Raw genomic sequence first — 17,864 nt, 5'->3', positions numbered from 1 at the left:
CCGGACTATTTGTGTGCCAAACATCAAACACAGCTAGCAATAGTCAGAGTTAAATGATGCAACAACCAATGGATCAGATCTGAGCTCTGCAGTCCTGCAAGTAACTTTGAGCCACACAAATGCCAGGCAATGACCACCTCCCTTATGAGAGAATCTATCCACCACCTCCTGACATTCAATGCCATTACCATTGTTGAATTCCCCACTATCAACATCTTAGGGGTTACCATTGACCAGAAACTGAACTGGACTAGCCATATAAATACTGTGGCTACAAGAGTGGGTCAGAGGCTGGGAATCCTGCTGTGAATCATTCACCTCCTAACTCCTGTAAGCCTGTCCATTATCTAGAGGTCCGGAGTGTGATGGATCACTCTCCACTTGCCTGGATGAGTGCATCTCCAAAATTAAAGAAGCTCGGCATCTTGCAGGACAATGCAGCTTGGTTCATTTGCACCCCGCCCACAATCATTCACTCCCTCCACCACCAAGGCACAGCAGCAGCAGTGTGTGTACCATCTACAAGATGCATAGCAGGAATTCACCGATGCTCCTCAGGCACTACCTTCCAAACCCCTGAACTACTATATAGAAGGACAAGGACAGCAGACAGACAGGAACACCACCACCTAGATGTTCCTCTCCAAGCCACACACCATCCTGATTTGTAAATATATCACTGTTCCTTCAGTCGCTAATAGCAGTGGATGTATCAACACCACATGGACTGCAGTGGTTCAAGAAGGCAGCTCACCACTACCTTCTCTAAGGCGACTAGGGATGGTCAATAAATGCTGGGTTTAGCCAGCAAAGCCCACATCCTGTAACTATATGTATTTTTTTATTTAAAAATTCGATTGGGCCAATAATGGACTTGGGAGAAATAATACTGAGTAAGAACTGTCCACAAGTTGGACAGGGGTAAAGAGGGAGCTGGAGGATATTTTACATCCACGTTTGATCTGTTGCTTAAAGCATCTGTCCTTATGTACCAGTAACTTAGAACTCACGGCATTCCTTCAGGAGAAACGATCGAGTAGATGTTACCGCAGGCGGGGCCAGAACAGAACTGGAAGACAACGGAGTGAAATTGAGTGAGGGGTTGGAGAGAGAGTTCTCCTCCCCCTCAAGGTGTGGACTGTAAGAATCCTGGGGGACTCCGTGCTTCGGGTTTTCTTGTTAATTAGTGATCATTAAATTAAATTCTATGACTGGCTGTGGATTTATTTTGAATTTGATTGTTACACTTCTGTTTTTATTCCTGTTGTGATCATGCTCTGGGTAAGGATGGTCGACAGGTGACAGGATGGGAAATTGTGGTTTGGGTCTTCACTGACAAAATGTTTTATTGATCCGAAAGGTGTAAAAGGGACCAAACTCCAGCAGAAATCGAGCTGAGCTGAGAACAGACGACTTGCTGTGTGGGAACAGGGAGATAAACAGCTCCCAGAGGACAGAGAAAACAAGAGTGCCTGGAATCCTAGACGACACCCTGGTGTCAAGGCCACCATGTTTTCACCGCTTGGCATGGGAATGATGACTCCCTGTACCGGGGACGGAGTGTGGGGAAGACAATTGTTTGAGAGTTTGACGTGACTTGGGCAGGTACAGATGGTTCAATGACAGGTTTTGTAATTGGTCCATTCAAATGTTAGCTCGGCAATGATTGGGTTAAATCTGTCTCCATAGACTTTGTGATGTAATAAAGTATAAGAAGGGATTCCCCGAGCACAGAGATTTGTTGAGGTTTTACATATTCCACTGACTGGGACCATGGCATCTGGGGCAGAGCAGGGAGCATTTACCTGGAGATGGTGCTTCTACCCAGAGTGTAATGGTAATACTGCTGCACTTTGATATTACTGCTCAGACACAGGAACAGGAGCAGGACATTCGGCCCCTCGAGCCCACTCCGCCATTCAATAAGATCAGGGCTGATCTGATTGTGGTCTTAACTCCACTTTCCTTCCTCCACCCGTTCACTCCCTCGTCAATCAAGAATCTATCAAATTCAATCCGAAACATTCAGTGACCCTGCCTCCAGCACCCTCTGGGGATGGAGATTCACAGACTCACGGCCCTCAGGAGAAAAACAATATTCTCATCCGCGTCTTAAATGGAAGACCCCTAATTTTTAAGCAGTGTCCCCTAATTCTAGTCTCTGCCACAAGGGGGAAACATTCTCTCAGCAATCTCTGTCAATTCCACTCATGATCTTATTGAAACACATGAGATCCTCTCTCATTCTTCTAAACTGCAATGGATACAGTCCCAACCTCTCAAACCTTTCCTCAGAGGATAACCCCCTCATTCCAGGAATCCGGGGAGTCAACCTCCTCTAAACTGCTTCTGATGCAATTATCTCATTTCTGAAATAAGGAGACCCAAACTGTACACAGTGCTCTAAATATGGTCTCACCAAGGTCCTGTACAACTGCAACAAAACATCCCGACTTTTATATTCCAGTCTCTTTGCCATACACAACATTCCATTGTGCTTCCCAAGTGATTTCAACTCACTCGATAAAGCCTGATTAAACTGTTCAAGGACTCGATCGAGCCACTTGCTGTACCTGCAAACTAACTTATTGTGATTCCTGTACACGGACGCCCAGATCCCTCTGTACCTCATCATTCTGCAATATCTCACCATTTAAATAATATTGTTTTATTTAATCCTTCCTGACAAAGTGGACAATTCACATTTTCCCACATTATCCTCCATCTGTCGAGTTTTGTCCATTCACTTAATGTCCTTAGCAGTCTCCTTATGTCCACTTCACAAATTACTTTCTGAACTATCTTTGTGTCATCAGAAAATTTATTCGCCATCCTATCAATCCCATCACCCAACTCATTAATACAGTTGTAAATAGTTGAGGGCCCAGCACTGATCCTTCTGACACTCCACTTGTCACATCTTACCAACCCAGAAATTACCCATTTAAACCTACTCTCTGCTTCCTGTGAGCTAACCAATCCTCTATCCCTGCTGATATGTTAACCCCCTACACCATGAGCTCCTATTATGTGTAATAACCTTTGATGTGGCCCCTTGGAAAATACCTTCTGGAAATCTAGATAAACCACATCTCCAGGTTTCCCTTTATTGACATTCCTTGTTCCCTCCTCAAAGAGCCTAGATAAATTAGCTCATCCCTGAATCTCATTTTTAAACATTGTGTGTCAAAAGAAAAGGTCTCCTCCACCCCTCTGTCTCCTTTGCTAATTACCTTCAAGGGGCTCACTCTCTGTTAAAGAGCCTGCCAACCCCTCTCACCCACTTTCCCCAAAGTGAATGAATTTAATCAGAAAAAGACAAAAAAATATATATATTTTTAATGAAACAAGTTTATTATTGAAACAGAACATGGGTTAAAAAAAAATCAGAAAATGACTTGAGGATCAAAGACAACCAGAGTAAAAGAATAACCAGAATAAAAACATGTTCACAATGTTTCAGACCCAAATGTTTCTCTTCAGCTCCCCTGTACCCTGCCCCTGTGACTCCCCACATTGGACACAGGGGCACTGAAACGAAAGAGAAAGTGCTGGAAAATCTCAGCAGGTCTGGCAGCATCTGTAGGGAGAGAAAAGAGCTAACGCTTCGAGTCCGATGACTCATTGTTAAAGCTAACAGACTAACAGAGAAAGTGGGAAATATTTATACTGTGGAGTGAGAATGAAAGATGAGTCATAGCCACAGAAACCCAGGGAAACCGGGTGCTGATGGTCACAGATACCAAGGGGAAAGAGTGTTAATGGCAGTCCCCAGAGAGAACAAAAGAGGTGAAAGGTCAAACAGCAGAGAAACTAACATCAGAGGATGAACTGTAGATGTGGGGGGAGGGAAAGGGTGTGACGTGAACCCACCACCCACCATTTTAATTGTCATATTAGTGAAGTAATCAGTGGGGGTGTTGCCCTCTATCCTCTCCGGCAGACCCACAATACGGACATATTGCCTAAGTGACCAGTTTGCTAAATTGCTCATCTTAGTCATTTTTGTTAACCTCGATTACTGATGTCAGGCTGGTTTCTATCAGTATGATCCGATCAGTGTGGTCGGAGAGGCTGTTACGATCTGATCAGTATGGTCAGAGAGGCTGTTACAATCCGATCAGTATGGTCGGAGAGGCTGTTACGATCCGATCGGTATGGTCGGAGAGGCTGTTACGATCCGATCGGTATGGTTGGAGAGGCTGTTACGATCCGATCGGTATGGTCGGAGAGGCTGTTACGATCCGATCAGTATGGTCGGAGAGGCTGTTACGATCCGATCGGTATGGTCGGAGAGGCTGTTACGATCTGATCGGTATGGTCGGAGAAGCTGTTACGATCCGATCAGTGTGGTCGGAGAGACTATTATGATCCGATCAGTGTGGTCGGAGAAGCTGTTACGATCCAATCAGTATGGTCGGAGAAGCTGTTACGATCTGATCAGTGTGGTCGGAGAGGCTGTTCCCAGCTTTTCTCGGTGGCACCACGTGTTTCCAGGATTTTACTCAGATTTTCCCATTTTGCAGAGCTATGAGCCGGGGCCTCCTCGACCGATTTCTTTAATTCCACCGCCAAGCTTTGGTGATGTTTCTCTAACTCGGCTGCCACATTGCGGCTGATATCGTCGCCATCGGTAACATAGTCGGCAGGGGAAAGGAGAGCCCACCCTTGCCACCTTGTTATTTGCCGAGCCCTGTGACACTTCAAAATCTCCCCCCCCCCCCGTCTCTCTCCTCCCCCCCCCCCCCCCCCCCCCCCCGTCTCCCCCCGTCTCCCTCCCCCCGGGTTACGCAGTTCTTTGGTTCCTCAGCTATCTTGTTTTTTAAAATTCTTAACTTACTCCTTGTTTCGGGCCTCGAACAGGTTTTGGAACACACCGTGGGGCAGCACGGTAGCACAGTGGTTAGCACAATTGCTTCACAGCTCCAGGATCCCAGGTTCGATTCCCGTCTTGGGTCACTGTCTGTGCGGAGTCTGCACGTTCTCCCCGTGTGTCCCACAGTCCAAAGATGTGCAGGTTAGGTGGATTGGCCATGGTAAATTGCTGTTAGTGTCCAAAATTGCCCTTAGTGTTGGATGGGGTTACTGGGTTATGGGGATTAGGTGGAGGTGTGGACCTTGGGTAGGGTGCTCTTTCAAATAGCCGGTGCAGTCTCAATGGGCCGAATGGCCTCCTTCTGCACTGTAAATTCTATGAACTACCCCCAAGTATCCAGGAAGCCTTCCTCTGACCCTCGGATGTCGTACTTAATCTTCTCCAGGTGGAGAAATTCCAAGAGGTCAGCGAGCCAGTCTGCAGCTGCGGGTGGTGCTGCCGATCGCCAGCCAAGCAGGGTTCTCCGGTGTGCGATTAGGGAAGCGAAAGCAAGGGCGTTGGCCCCCTTCCCCATGTGTAACTCTGGCTGCTCCGATACCCCAAAAATTGCCACTATTGGGCATGGCTTCACCCTCACCCCCACAACCTTGGACATTGCCTCAGAGAAGGCTGTTCAGAACCCAGCAAGCTTGGGGCAAGCCCAAAACATGTGGGTGTAGTTGGCCGGGCCCCTCTGGCACCGCTCACATTTGTCCTCCACCTCTGGGAAGAACCTGCTCATTCGGGTTCTGGTCAGGTACGCTCTGTGCACCACTTTGAGCTGCATTAGGCTTAGCCTTGCACAGGAGGAGGTGGAGTTTGCCCTACTCAGTACTTCTTTCCAGAGTCCCCACCCTACCTCTGTCCCCAGTTCGTCCTCCCATTTTTGTCTGGTCTCGTCCAGTGGTGTTCGAGCTCTGTTCAGTGGCTGTCAATTTATTTTCCCACATAGCCCCCCCTTCTCGCTGTTTGTGCCAATCAGATCCTCTAGTAGTGTGCTTTCTGGGGACCTGGGGTACCCGACTGTCCCTTTGCGGAGGAAGTGTTTTATTTGGAGGTGTCTCAATTCCTGTCCTTTTGAGAGTTTCCACTTCCTCGTCAGTTCGTCCAGTGTCGCCAGTCTGCGTCCTACGTAGAAGTCCCAGACCGTCAGTGTGCTACTGTCCCGCCTCCATCTTTTGAAGGTGGTATCTAGCATAGCTGGGGGGAGGGGGGAATCTGTGATTGCCGTAGATGGGGCCATGGGGGCCATTTTAGTTATCCCAAAGTGCTGTGTCGACTGGGTCCACGTTCTCAGCATGGCTGCTACCACTGGGCTTGTTGTGCATCTTGCTGAGGGGGACAGGAGTGCTGCTGTGGCCAGGGCTCGGAGGGTTGTTCCTTTACAGGATGCCTCCTCCATTTGTACCCAATCTGTGTTGGGTTCTTGTACCCATCCCCTCACTCTTTCTGCAGTTCCTGCCCGGTGGTAGTATTGTAGATTTGGTAAAGCCAGGCTCCCTTTGATTTTTCTTCTTTGCAGTGTCGGTTTGGGAATTCTCGGGTTCTTACCGCCGACAAATGCCATGATTAGACTATCTACGTTTTGGAAAAAGGCCTTGAGGATGAAGATTGGAATGGATCTCAACAGGAAGAGGAACCTTGGCAGTACGTTCATCTTAATCGTCTGCACTCTCCCCGCCAGGGAGAGTGGGAGTGAGCCCCACCGTTGAAGGTCTTTTCTAACTTCCTCCACCAGGCTGGTCAGGTTCCACTTGTGGATCTGTGTCCAGTTTCTGGCTATCTGGATCCCCAGGTAACGGAATCTGTTCTGAGCCGTTTACTAGTGGACTCGCTGGTGTCTCAGCAGGTGGGATGACCGAGAGAATCTCTGCCCACACACGGTGCAGGTGAACGGCTTCTCGCCAGTGTGAACTCGCTGGTGTCTCCGCAATGTGGATGATGTTTGAAACCTCTTTGTGCAGTGAGAGCAGCTGAACGGTCTCTCCTCAGTGTGAGTGCGCTGGTGTTCCATCAGTACCTGAGAGCTTTTAAACCCATTCCCACAGTCAGAGCATTTAAAGGGTCTCTCATTGGAATGAGTGACATTGTGGCTCAGCAGATTGGATGAATGAGTGAATCCCTTCCCACACACTGAGCAGGTGAACGGTTTCTCCCCAGTGTGAACTCGCTGGTGTGTCCGCAATGTGGATGATGTTTTAAAGCTCTTTGTGCATTGAGAGCAGCTGAACGGTCTCTCCTCAGTATGAATGCGCTGGTGGGACATTAGTTCCTGAGAGCTTTTGAACCTATTCCCACAGTCAGAGCATTTAAAGGGTCTCTCAATGGAGTGAGTGACATTGTGGCTCAGCAGGCTGGATGACTGAGTGAATCCCTTCCCACACACAGAGCAGACGAATGGCCTCTCCCCAGTGTGAACTCGCTGGTGTGTCTGCAGGTTGGATAATTGAGTAAATCTCTTCCCACACTTAGAGCAGATGAACGGCCTCTCCCCAGAGTGAACTCTCTGGTGTCTCCGCAATGTGGATGATGTTTTAAAGCTCTCTGTGCAGTGAGAGCAGCTGAACGGTCTCTCCTCAGTGTGAATGCGCTGGTGGAACATTAGTTCCTGAGACCTTTTGAACCTATTCCCACAGTCAGAGCATTTAAAAGGTCTCTCATTGGAGTGAGTGACATTGTGTCTCTGCAGGCTGGATGACTGAGTGAATCCCTTTCCACACACAGAGCAGGTGAACGGCTTCTCCCCAGTGTGAAGTCGCTGGTGTGTCTGCAGGTTGGATATTTGAGTGAATCCCTTCCCACACTGAGAGCAGCTGAATGGTCTCTTCCCTGTGTGACTGTGTTGATGAGTTTCCAACTGAGATGGATATTTAAATCCCTTCCCACAGTCTCCACATTTCCACACTTTCTCCATGTTTATCATCTCATTGTATTTCTCCAGTTCGGATATTCAGTTAGAGCCTTGATCACACACAGAACACGTTTACGGTCTCTCCTCACTGTGAATGGTGTGATGTTTTTTCAGAGTGTGAAACTGGTTATAGCTCTTTCCACAGTCAGTGCTCTGGAACACTCTCACTCGTGTGTGTGTGTCTTGGTGTTTTTCCAGTCACACTGATGTTGAAAATCTATTGAAGTCGACACAACAAACATTTCTCCTTCTAGATTCAAAGGCTGATGAGATTCAGGTCCCGATGAATCGACTGATTGTCAGACTTGACATGATGTTCGTTTTGAGATTTTTTTTCCTGTAAATCCTCACTTTCTAATATCCTGTAAAAGGGGGTTACAAAAATCATCACAGTCAGTACAGGATAGAAATTCAGAACAGACAATTCTAACAATTCTAGTTCTCTACGGAACATTCTTTCCTCTCTCATTCCCAAAGAGCTGTAAATCTCCATCCTGCACACTCTCCCTCCATTCTCACTCTGCTGTATCAATTCTGCTGTATGCAGAACTGGTTTAGCTCAGTGGGCTAGACAGCTGGTTTGTAATGCAGAACAAGGCCAGCAGCGCAGGTTCAATTCCCATTCCGGCTGAGAATTCTGAATTCTCCCTACCTGAACGGGTGCCAGAATATGGTGACTAGGGGCTTTTCACAGTAACTTCATACATGTGACAATAAAAGATTATTATTAATATTCACCCTCCCAATGCTCGTGAAGGTGCTGATTCAGGCTGAGTAACAGATCCACGCTCACTGCTTCCTGTCCTGGATGCAGAGATCTGAAAATCTTCATGCAGGCTGCCAGATATATGTGTACATTACTGGCTTAAAAATGTGTTTAATGTATAGGTTTGTTCCAGTTGGTTGAGAAACATGCATTTGTGACTGATCATGATCTTGATACTTGCTGCCTATAAGGGTAGACAAGCAGAGATGATCAATATTCCAAATGAAATTGGATGGTCGCTGCAGGTTACAGAATGGGACCCACTCGAGACTGACAGAATTGCTCAACAGAGTCGGCATCAACTCGAAATGTCCATTAGACTCCTGATCTTCTGTAATAAATCTAATCGGAAATATATAACGTAGCTACAGTACTATAATAATATTTTATTGTCACAAGTATGAAGTTACTGTGAAAAGCCCCTGGTTGCCACATTCCAGCGCCTGTTCGGGTAAGCTTGTACGGGAATTGAACCCGCACTGCTGGCCTTGTTCTGCACCACAAACTAGCTGTCTAGCCCACTGAGCTAAACTAGCTCCAGTACTATGCTACAAGACTGGAATAATCAATGTACTTTATTCCAAGGCCACCAATAATGTATCAAATCTGTGCAATGTAACAACACAGATATATCGCTGTCCTCATTGAATCAGAGTTTCACAGCACAGCAAGAGGCCCTTCAGCCCATCCTGTCTGTACTGGTTATCAGGCACCTATCTATTCTCATCCCATTTTCCAGCACTTGGTCCGTAGCCTTGTGTGCTTTGACCTGTCAAATACTCATCTAAATGCTTCTTCAATGTTGTGAGGTTTCCCGCCTTGACCACAATTCAGGCAGTGAGTTCCATATTCCACCATCCTCTGGTGAAAATGTTTTTCCTCAAATACCCTCTAAACCTCCTGCCACTCATCTTAAATTTATGCCCGCTGTTTATCGACATGTCTACTAAGGGGAAAGGTTTCTTCCAATCTACTCTTGCGATGTCTTTCATAAATTTGTAGATCTCAATCACTTACCCCTCAGCTCTAAGGGGAACAACTCCTAACCAGCCTTTCTTCATAGCTGAAACGTCCAGGCAACATCCTGGTGAATCTTCTCGGCACCCTTTCTAGTCTAATCACATCCTTCCTCTAGTGTAGCGACCAGAACTGCACACAGTACTCCAGCTGTAGCCTAATGAGCATTTTATACGACTCCATCATAACCACCCTGCTCCTATATTCTATACCTCAGCTGATAAAAAGCAAGTATCCCATACCTCTTATTATCCACCTTATCTCCGTGTCTTTCTGACTTCAGGGATCTATGGACATGCACACCAAGGTCCCTCTGGTCTTCTATGCTTCCTAGGATCCTACCATTCATAGTATATTCCCTTGCCTAGTTAGTCCTCCCAACATGCATTACCTTACACTTTGCAGGATTAAAATCATTTGCCACTGTTCTGACCATCTAACGAGATCATCTATAGCGTCCTGTAATATAAGGCTTTCCTCCTATTTACCACTCCACAATGTTTTGTCATCTGAATACATTCTTGCCACCTACATTCACATCTACATTATTAATGTACACGACAAACAGCAAAGGGCCCAGCAGCAATCCTATCGGAACACCACTGGACATGGGGTCCCAGTCACAAAGACAACCTTCAACCATCACCCTCTGCCTCCTGCCACAAAGCCAATTTGGGATCCAATTTGCCAAAATGCCCTGGATCCTTTGGGCTCCTACCTTCCTGGCAAGTCTCCCATGACAGACTGAAGCCTCACTGAAGTCCATGTAGACCACATCAACTGCACAACCGTCAGCACCTATTCACCGCCTCGAAAACTACAAATCAAATTTGAAAGACACGATCTCCCCCTGACAAAACCTTGCTGACCATCCTTGATTAATCCTTACCTTCCCAAGTGGAGATGAATTCTGGCCCTCAGAATTGTTTTCAATAGTTTCCCCACCACTGAAGTTAGACTCACTGGTCTGTAATTTCATGTTTTTTCCCTACTTCCCTTTGTGAATAATGGCACCACATTATCTGTCCCCCAGTCCTCTGGCACTGCTCCTGTGACCAAAGAAGATTTGAAAATTATTGTCAGAGCCTCTGCAATCTACTCTTTTGCCTCCCACAGCAGCCTGGGAAACATCTCATCTGGGCCTGAGGATTTAAACAAGTCACCAATTGAAGGTCAGAATAAGAAATGGAAAGGGGGAGAAAAGAAAATGTTTTACTCACAGATATTGGTGGAACTTGGGTGAATTTATACCGGGGTTGGTAAAACCCAGTGAACACCCCTGAGAAATGGTACCCTGCCTTCTTCCATTGTTCTAGATGTATGGCGTACATATCTATCCCCGAGATACCTTCCGGCGATTTCCCCCGCGTCTCATTCTGCTTAATTATTCACGCTGCCACCTCAGTTATATTAAAGGGCACTTTTGCATGAATTAGCACATGGGCACAAACCCAACAGCTAGAGACATCTTTGCCTTTCGCATATGCATATGACATGTACAAGTAGGGATTTACATGCAAGCCCTGTACATTCCGTGCTGGGAATCTACTCCCGGTTACTACCATCAAATATATTATCATTATTACAGCAAACATCATGGGTCTTCTGCAGTTCTTCGGAATTTTGGTTGTGTGGAGTTACCTGGTTTGAACATAAATATATATTTTTACTCTCGGTATACTTTTAATTGTGTCCAATGTTTCTATCGTCCCATACCCTCTATGTCCACACATACACAGGTTTCCCCACTGATCAGGACTTGGTCCATCTGGGGGCGACCCCAGGCTTTCCAGGTAGCACCTTTACCATCACCTTCATCCCTGCTATCGGGTCATCAGGGAATGCGGTCCAGAAAAAGTTCCAGATTTTTCTCCTTTGTCTCCTGCCCAGTCCACACTGGCTGCCGCATTTCCTTTAACGGATTACTGAGCTCTAATATGTATTTACGCTTCCTCTCCCTTATCGGACATATTTCTTCTCCCCCTGTTATTATCCCTGGTGCAGTTGCATAGCTCGTCCCGCATCACCTCATAGGGTGATAATCCAGTTGTTCGATTTGGGCTCGCTCTTAACTGCATTAGGACAGTAGGCAGCACATCTACCCCTTGCTGCTGTTTCTACTCTTGAGCCTTTGTCAGGGCAGTTTTTAGAGTCCTATTCATCCGCTCTACCATTCCTGAGCTTTGGGGATGGTAAGGGATGTGGAATTTGTGTTTGATCCCCATCCACTCACATATTTTCTTCATTACTGTTCCAGTAAAGTGTGTTCCTTGGTCCGAATCTAGTTGCAAGGGTACCCCCCAGCGAGGAATCACGTCCTTGACTAATATTCGTGCCACGGTTGTGGCCGTGCAGTCTCGGGTTGGGAATGCCTCCACCCATCTGGTAAATTAGTCAATTATTACTGGCAGTATCGTTCTTCTGGCTCAGGGGCTGTGATCCAGTAAAGTCAATTTGGAGATTCTCCCAGGGTCCCTTTGGTCTCGGCTGATGTGCCACCCGGATCTTTATGGAGCGCCCCGGGTTGTACTGCGCACATGGGATGCATCTCTGACAGTGATTAACTAGATCTCTCCCCATTCCTGGCCACCACCATTCCTTAATAATAATATAATAATCACTTATTGTCACAAGTATGCTTCAATGAAGTTACTGTGAAAAGCCCCTAGTCGCCACATTCCGGCGCCTGTTCGGATGACTGGTACGGGAATTGAACCCACGTTGCTGACATTGTTCTGCATTACAAGCCAGTTTAGCCCACTGTGCTAAACCAGCCCCATTCCGATTAAGTGTATCATGGTCTCTCTTCCTGAGTGGTCCATTCCATGGTGTAATTCAAGGAGGGTCTGCCTGATGCAGGCAAGGGCAATTACCCTTCCATCCTTCCTCCAGATCTTTTTCTTCCCTTGATATGTCTTTGTGTAATTGTTCATCACTGATGTCTTCTACCTGGGCATTCATATCGGCAATGTCGTGTTCCAGGGCAATTTGGGCCGCCTTGTCTGCTGCTTTGTTACCTTTTTTTTGGGGTGTCTCTACCTTCTAGTGGGCCTTAACGTTTATCACTGCTACCTGTCTCGATAACCTTGTGGCTTCCAATAAGGCTTCTACATGCTGTTGTTGTTTTATCCTATCTCCTCCAGAAGTGACAAAGCCCCTCCTGTCCTATGCCATTATATAGTTGTGCACGACCCCGAAGGCATACCTATTATCTGTGGATATGTTCACCATCTTCCCCTTGGCCATGATCAGGGCCTGAGTGAAAGCCACCAATTCAGCCACCTGTGCTGACAGTGCTTCTTCCAGCCTTCCCGAGAGGACTGTTACTAATTTGTCATCTCCTACTGCCCATCCGGTTCGTGGGGACCGTTGACATATTTTCTAGATCCATCTACATCCAGGTGAGTTCTGGGGTTTCTCGAGGGTCTTCCACTATCGCTCCACTTACCCCAGGTTCGATTCTGGCTTGGGTCACTGTCTGTGCGGAGTCTGCACATCCTCCCCGTGTGTGCGTGGGTTTCCTCCGGGTGCTCCCGTTTCCTCCCACAGTCCAAAGATGTGCAGGTTAGGTGGATTGGCCATGCTAAATTGCCCTTAGTGTCCAAAATTGCCCTTAGTGTTGGGTGGGGTTTCTGGGTTATGGGGATAGGGCGGAGGTGTTGGCCTTGGGTCGGGTGCTCTTTCCAAGAGCCGGTGCAGACTCGATGGGCGAATGGCCTCCTTCTGCACTGTAAATTCTATGATTCAATGATTCCTCACCTGTCTCAGAGTATACATGGGACTCTCCTGTGTATGTGATTCCTTCTGCAGGTTTTTCCCCCGTGTCCTTTATGATGACACTGATCTATCATTAGGAATTAAGATTCCCATTGGGCCTGTCGTAGGTTTGAGACTGATCTGAGTTTACTGTTGTTCAACATTTCTACAATGGTATGCCTGGTGTGTACGATGATATCTCCGGTCATTACTGTAGGTTCGCTGACCCTGACCGCCCATGCTGCGCAGTCCAGAGCTGCCACGCAGCGAAACAAGCCCGCCAGTGCGGGCGGCTGTCTTGTTGAGTAATATGCCACTGGTCTTCGCCTGTCCCCGTGGACTTCGGTCACTACTGCGGCATGGAACTCACCATCGTTCCTGCAATGTATGTGGATCGGCTTTCTCGGGTCTGGCAGACCGAGGCCGGGGGCTGAAGTCAATGCTTGTTTTAACTTCCCGTGTGCTTCTTCCTGTTCCAGTCCCCAGCCTATGGACTGGGTGCCAGGATTTCCCCCTTTTACCAGTCTTTGGATAGGCTCCGCTATGGCGGCAAAGTCAGGTATAAAATTCTGACTATAATTAAACAGCCCTAAAACCTTACGAACTCCGCGGACAGAGATATCTTCTGGATTGCCGCTCGGCTTCCTGGGGCATGGTTCGAGTTCCCTGGGATATCTGTTGCCCCAGATAAATGACGGTCTTGCGTCCTATCTGAGCCTTTTTGGGGTTTACTTTAAATCCTCCTGTTTCTAATGCCTGTAGGACCTCCGTCAACGCTGCAGCGTATCCTGGTTCGTCCTCTGAGGCGGTCAACAGATCATCCACACACTGCAGAATTGTGCTGCGATACAGGCTTAAATCCACCCTTTCCAGCAGGGAGTTCATAACACGGTGGAATATGGCTGGGCTGTTGTGGAATCCCTGCGGCAGCCTCGTCCATGTGCATTGTTTATCCCCCACGTGAAGGCAAATTTATTCTGGGACTCTGGATCGACCTGAATCCATTAGCTATATCCAAAACGGTGAGTATCTTGTGTTCTAGGTTCAATTCGGTCAAAATGGTAGCTGGGCTCGAGACTCTGGGGTGTAATTTAGGAGTCACCTTGTTCAATTCTGTGTAATCGATGGTCAGACGGAATGTTTTATCAGGTTTAATTACTGGCCATACTGGTACGTAGTACTCTCGGTCAGCCTAATTATTCCCTTCTCTTCTAAATCCCGAACAACGTCTTGTACTGCCTGTTATGTCTCGGGCTTCATGGGAAATTGCTTTTGTGGTTTTTGTTCAGGTCCTTGGAGGACGATGGGTTCCATAGGGATCTCCCCCATCTCCTGTTTCATTTTGGCCCATACCCCATCCATCAATCTGCACACAGTGCCGAAAGGCCCCGGCTCCTCGTCCCAATCTCCTTTTAGGATGCTTGCACTCCTCACTTTGGCCATGTGGTGGCAATGTTGGTTGAATCGGACCTTGGATCGTCATTTCGTGGCCAGTGAACCTTGGGGTTCGCTGCGTCTATCAGTATATTCAGTTGTTTTAGTCGGTCCATTCCCAGGACTCATCCCTCATTATTAGGGCATACAAAAATCTGGACTGGTCTCAGTCGGTCGGCTATGTCTAATATAACTGTTTTGCTCTTATAGACTCGGGTCCTTGAACCCCCCAATCCAATTATATATATATATATACTTTTGTAAGTGGCAAGGGTTCCGAAACCCTTCAAAACAGCCAGCTTCTCAGCGGAGTGAGGCTTTGGGCGGGATTCTGCGGGAATCGGCGGGGCGGGCAACTCCAGCGCTGAGGAGTGGCGTGAATCACTCCTCCCGCCCAAAGGTGCTGATCAGGGGCTAGGCCCGCGCCGGAGTGGTTTGCGCCGCGCTGGCAAGGGGCTTGGTGCCACGTCAACCGGTGCCGCAGGGCCTCCGCCAGCCGGCGCGTGTTGGCGCATGCGCGGGAGCGCCAGCGTGTGCTGGCGTCATCCCAGCGCATGTGCAGGGGGCGTTCATCTCCCGTCGGCCATCGCGGAGGTCCACAGCGGCCGACGCCATGGCACAGGCCCGCCCGCAGATCGGTCGCCCCGATCGCGGGCCAGGCCACCGTGGGTGCACCTCCAGGGGCCAGATTCTCCAACCCGGCGGGGGGGGGGGGGGGGGCAGAGAATCCCGCCCCTTGTATCTCTGGTTTGTGGCAGTAGCATCCCGCTGAAAGGGTGCACACTTGACTCCTGTTACTTCTTCCCCGTCCCGTTTTGGTGGGGCGGAGCCATTGGGTGGCGGCTTTATCAGTTTTACCAGTTGATGGACCAAGATGATCCCGGCCTTTTCGGTCGTGTCCCGTTTTTGTCCATCCCACCACTTTCTCTGCGCTGTGAGCGACACTGTGGGGTCCCATCCTTCTTTACACATTTTCTTCACTAACTCTTTGCCTACATTTCAGGGACCCCGGGGGGCCCCAGTTCGGTGGTCCTCGACCACTCGCTTCCATGACTTGTTAACTAATATCACCACGAATCCGGTCCCGCTCAGGCGACTCGTTCTCGGAGGCCTTCCCACTCGTCCGCCTCGAGAGGTGGGGGTCCTGACTTGTAACTATGTCGTTATGATGATTACACCGGACGGGTAACACATGGCACTCTGTGCGTCTCAGATTCCCAACTAACTCTGGCCGTCACACGGGGCTCAATCGCACCCTTCATTCAGGCTCAGTCTGGGCCCTCGAGCAGCTTCCCATCACAAAGCCTGTAATAGCAAGACGGACACATTTTAAATTGTGTCTCTTACTCACTCGGTCTGACTGCCTGATCCGCTGAATATCACTTCGCCGTCCGGCCGCCTCGCCAAATGACTCTAATTTCTGGCTGTCAGAACTTTGACGACTTGCCCAGTTCACTGGCTCGGGCGGCATTCCAGCTTGTTACAGAGCTCTGGGAGAAGAGTCCCAGACCCTGCAGTCTGTGGAAACATCTTCTCGTTCGAGCCAGGGCTTACACTGGTTTAACATACAGTTTCAAAAAGCGGAATTAGTTTGTGTACTCATTTACATGGAGCCGATTAACACATTTAGATCACATTTCTCCAATCAATTCCTTACACATTAGGTTACATTGTTCCAATCAGCTCTTCACATTCGTGATTATATGTTAGTCATGGTGTCTGTTAGTGACGCACAAAGAGGGCCTCTTCCTCTTTTGGTTGCTATTTTGAGTTTGGTCACCCGCTCCTGTGGTTGTGGAGCAATGGGTCAGTTACATACACAGGATGCACCTGGTCAGGGGACACTTATTTTCCCCAAAGTTTGTGTTCAGCAGAATTCGGTGTTCGTACAATAGTATCCCGGCGTGCACAGCCAAGTCCAAAAATTCATTCCAATAGTACTATTGTTAGTTAGGGCGAGGGGTATTTTGTTCCGGTTTTAGCGGGCTATTTTGAGTAAGAGAGCCTATTTTGGGGTTTGTAGGAGGAGATGCACCTGATGTGCGACTGCTCAGCACAGCTCCGTCTCCGGAAGTCTACGAAGGCTTTTGTGGATATTGCAGAGTTAGCTTCAACTAACTCTTTGTGGTTGCCGACTTCAACTACGGGTTGCACAGCGGTTAGCACTGCTGCCACACATCTGCAGGGTCCTGGGTTCAATTCCAGCCTCGGATGACTTTGTGGAGTCTGCATGTTCTCCCCGTGTCTGCCTGGGTTTCCTCCCACAGTCCAAAGATGTGCAGTTTCAGTGGTTTGGCCATGCTAAATTGCCCCTTAGTGTCCAAAAGGTTATGTAGGGTCCCCGGTTAGGGTGGAGGTGCGGCCTTAAGTAGGGTGCTCTTTTCAAGGGCCGGTGCAGACTCGATGGGCCGAATGTCTTCCTTCTGCATTGGAGGGATTCTATTCTACAAACTTGAATCCTCTGGTACATAAGCTCCCAGTTACCAGGAACCATCCCTCCCCCCTGGGCTTGTGAGGAGGTGGTTATGTGGATGTTTGAAGAAATTTGCAACCGGCGCAGGGATTTTCCCTTCTTTCCAGCCCCACAGCAATGTCATCCCAGAACCTCCTGGGCTTTCCATGAGGAAATTCAATTCAACTTATTCATTTTAATTCTGTTGTGTTATTAGTCTGTTTTGCCCCTACCTCCCTCCCTCCACCCCCCCCCCCCCCCCCCCCCCCATTTTGTATCTGCTGACACTTAATTTTCCCTGAAGAGGCCAATAAACGGCTGCCACCTCCGGGCAAACCCTAACATTGATCCTCTCAGGACGAACTTGATTTTCTCAAGCCTGAGGAACCTGGCCATGTCACTAACCCATACCACACCAATAAGATCCATCTCTGGGCTACCGGGGAGGCAGAGGCCAAAACATTAGCCTCTCTCAACCGCTGGGCTCCCGGGTCTTCCGACACACCAAAAACCGCCACCTCTGGACTCGAAACCACCCATACCTTCAATGTCGTGGATATGACTTCGGCAAATCCTTGCCAGAATCCCTAAGCTTCTGACATGCCCAAAACATGTGGACATGATTTGCGGGCCCTCCCACACACCGCCCACACCTATTCTCCATCCCTTCAAA

The 17,864-nt window shown here is 48.3% G+C and overlaps 3 protein-coding genes across 5 annotated transcripts in view; 1 reads left to right on the top strand and 2 right to left on the bottom strand.

The window, feature by feature from the left end:
- Nucleotides 1-1,729, top strand: part of LOC140422253 (uncharacterized) — a 227,500-nt gene extending 225,771 nt beyond the window's left edge. The window contains exon 3 of the mRNA XM_072507290.1: nucleotides 1,361-1,729. Coding sequence (XP_072363391.1) covers nucleotides 1,361-1,403 — 43 coding nt within the window. The 3' untranslated portion in view covers nucleotides 1,404-1,729. The remainder of the gene's footprint in view (nucleotides 1-1,360) is intronic.
- The window catches only part of LOC140422239 (uncharacterized), a 262,902-nt gene that overhangs the window by 30,216 nt on the left and 214,822 nt on the right, over nucleotides 1-17,864 (bottom strand). The window lies entirely within an intron of this gene.
- Nucleotides 4,788-16,602, bottom strand: LOC140422241 (uncharacterized). 3 transcript variants are annotated; one of them, XM_072507257.1, is made up of 3 exons: nucleotides 16,397-16,602; nucleotides 10,439-10,598; nucleotides 4,788-8,128 (listed from the first exon to the last, which is right to left on the bottom strand). In XM_072507257.1, exon 3 carries the CDS (start codon nucleotides 7,776-7,778, stop codon nucleotides 6,678-6,680), a length of 1,101 nt encoding a protein of 366 aa, XP_072363358.1. In that variant the 5' UTR covers nucleotides 7,779-8,128; nucleotides 10,439-10,598; nucleotides 16,397-16,602; the 3' UTR covers nucleotides 4,788-6,677. The 3 variants fall into 3 exon arrangements, with proteins under 3 accessions (XP_072363358.1, XP_072363355.1, XP_072363357.1); XM_072507254.1 differs by lacking the exon at nucleotides 16,397-16,602 and adding an exon at nucleotides 16,091-16,380; XM_072507256.1 differs by lacking the exons at nucleotides 10,439-10,598; nucleotides 16,397-16,602 and adding an exon at nucleotides 16,091-16,380.

The sequence above is a fragment of the Scyliorhinus torazame genome, chromosome 5 (genome assembly GCF_047496885.1).
Source record: "Scyliorhinus torazame isolate Kashiwa2021f chromosome 5, sScyTor2.1, whole genome shotgun sequence".
Taxonomy (NCBI): Eukaryota; Metazoa; Chordata; class Chondrichthyes; order Carcharhiniformes; family Scyliorhinidae; genus Scyliorhinus; species Scyliorhinus torazame.
Note: the sequence above shows the minus strand (reverse complement) of the source record. Positions and strands in the feature narration are given on the sequence as shown.

Coding starts and splice junctions, on each gene's coding strand:
- LOC140422241 (XM_072507257.1), bottom strand. CDS start 7,778: ATGATAAACATGGAGAAAGTGTGGAAATGTGGAGACTGTGGGAAGGGA.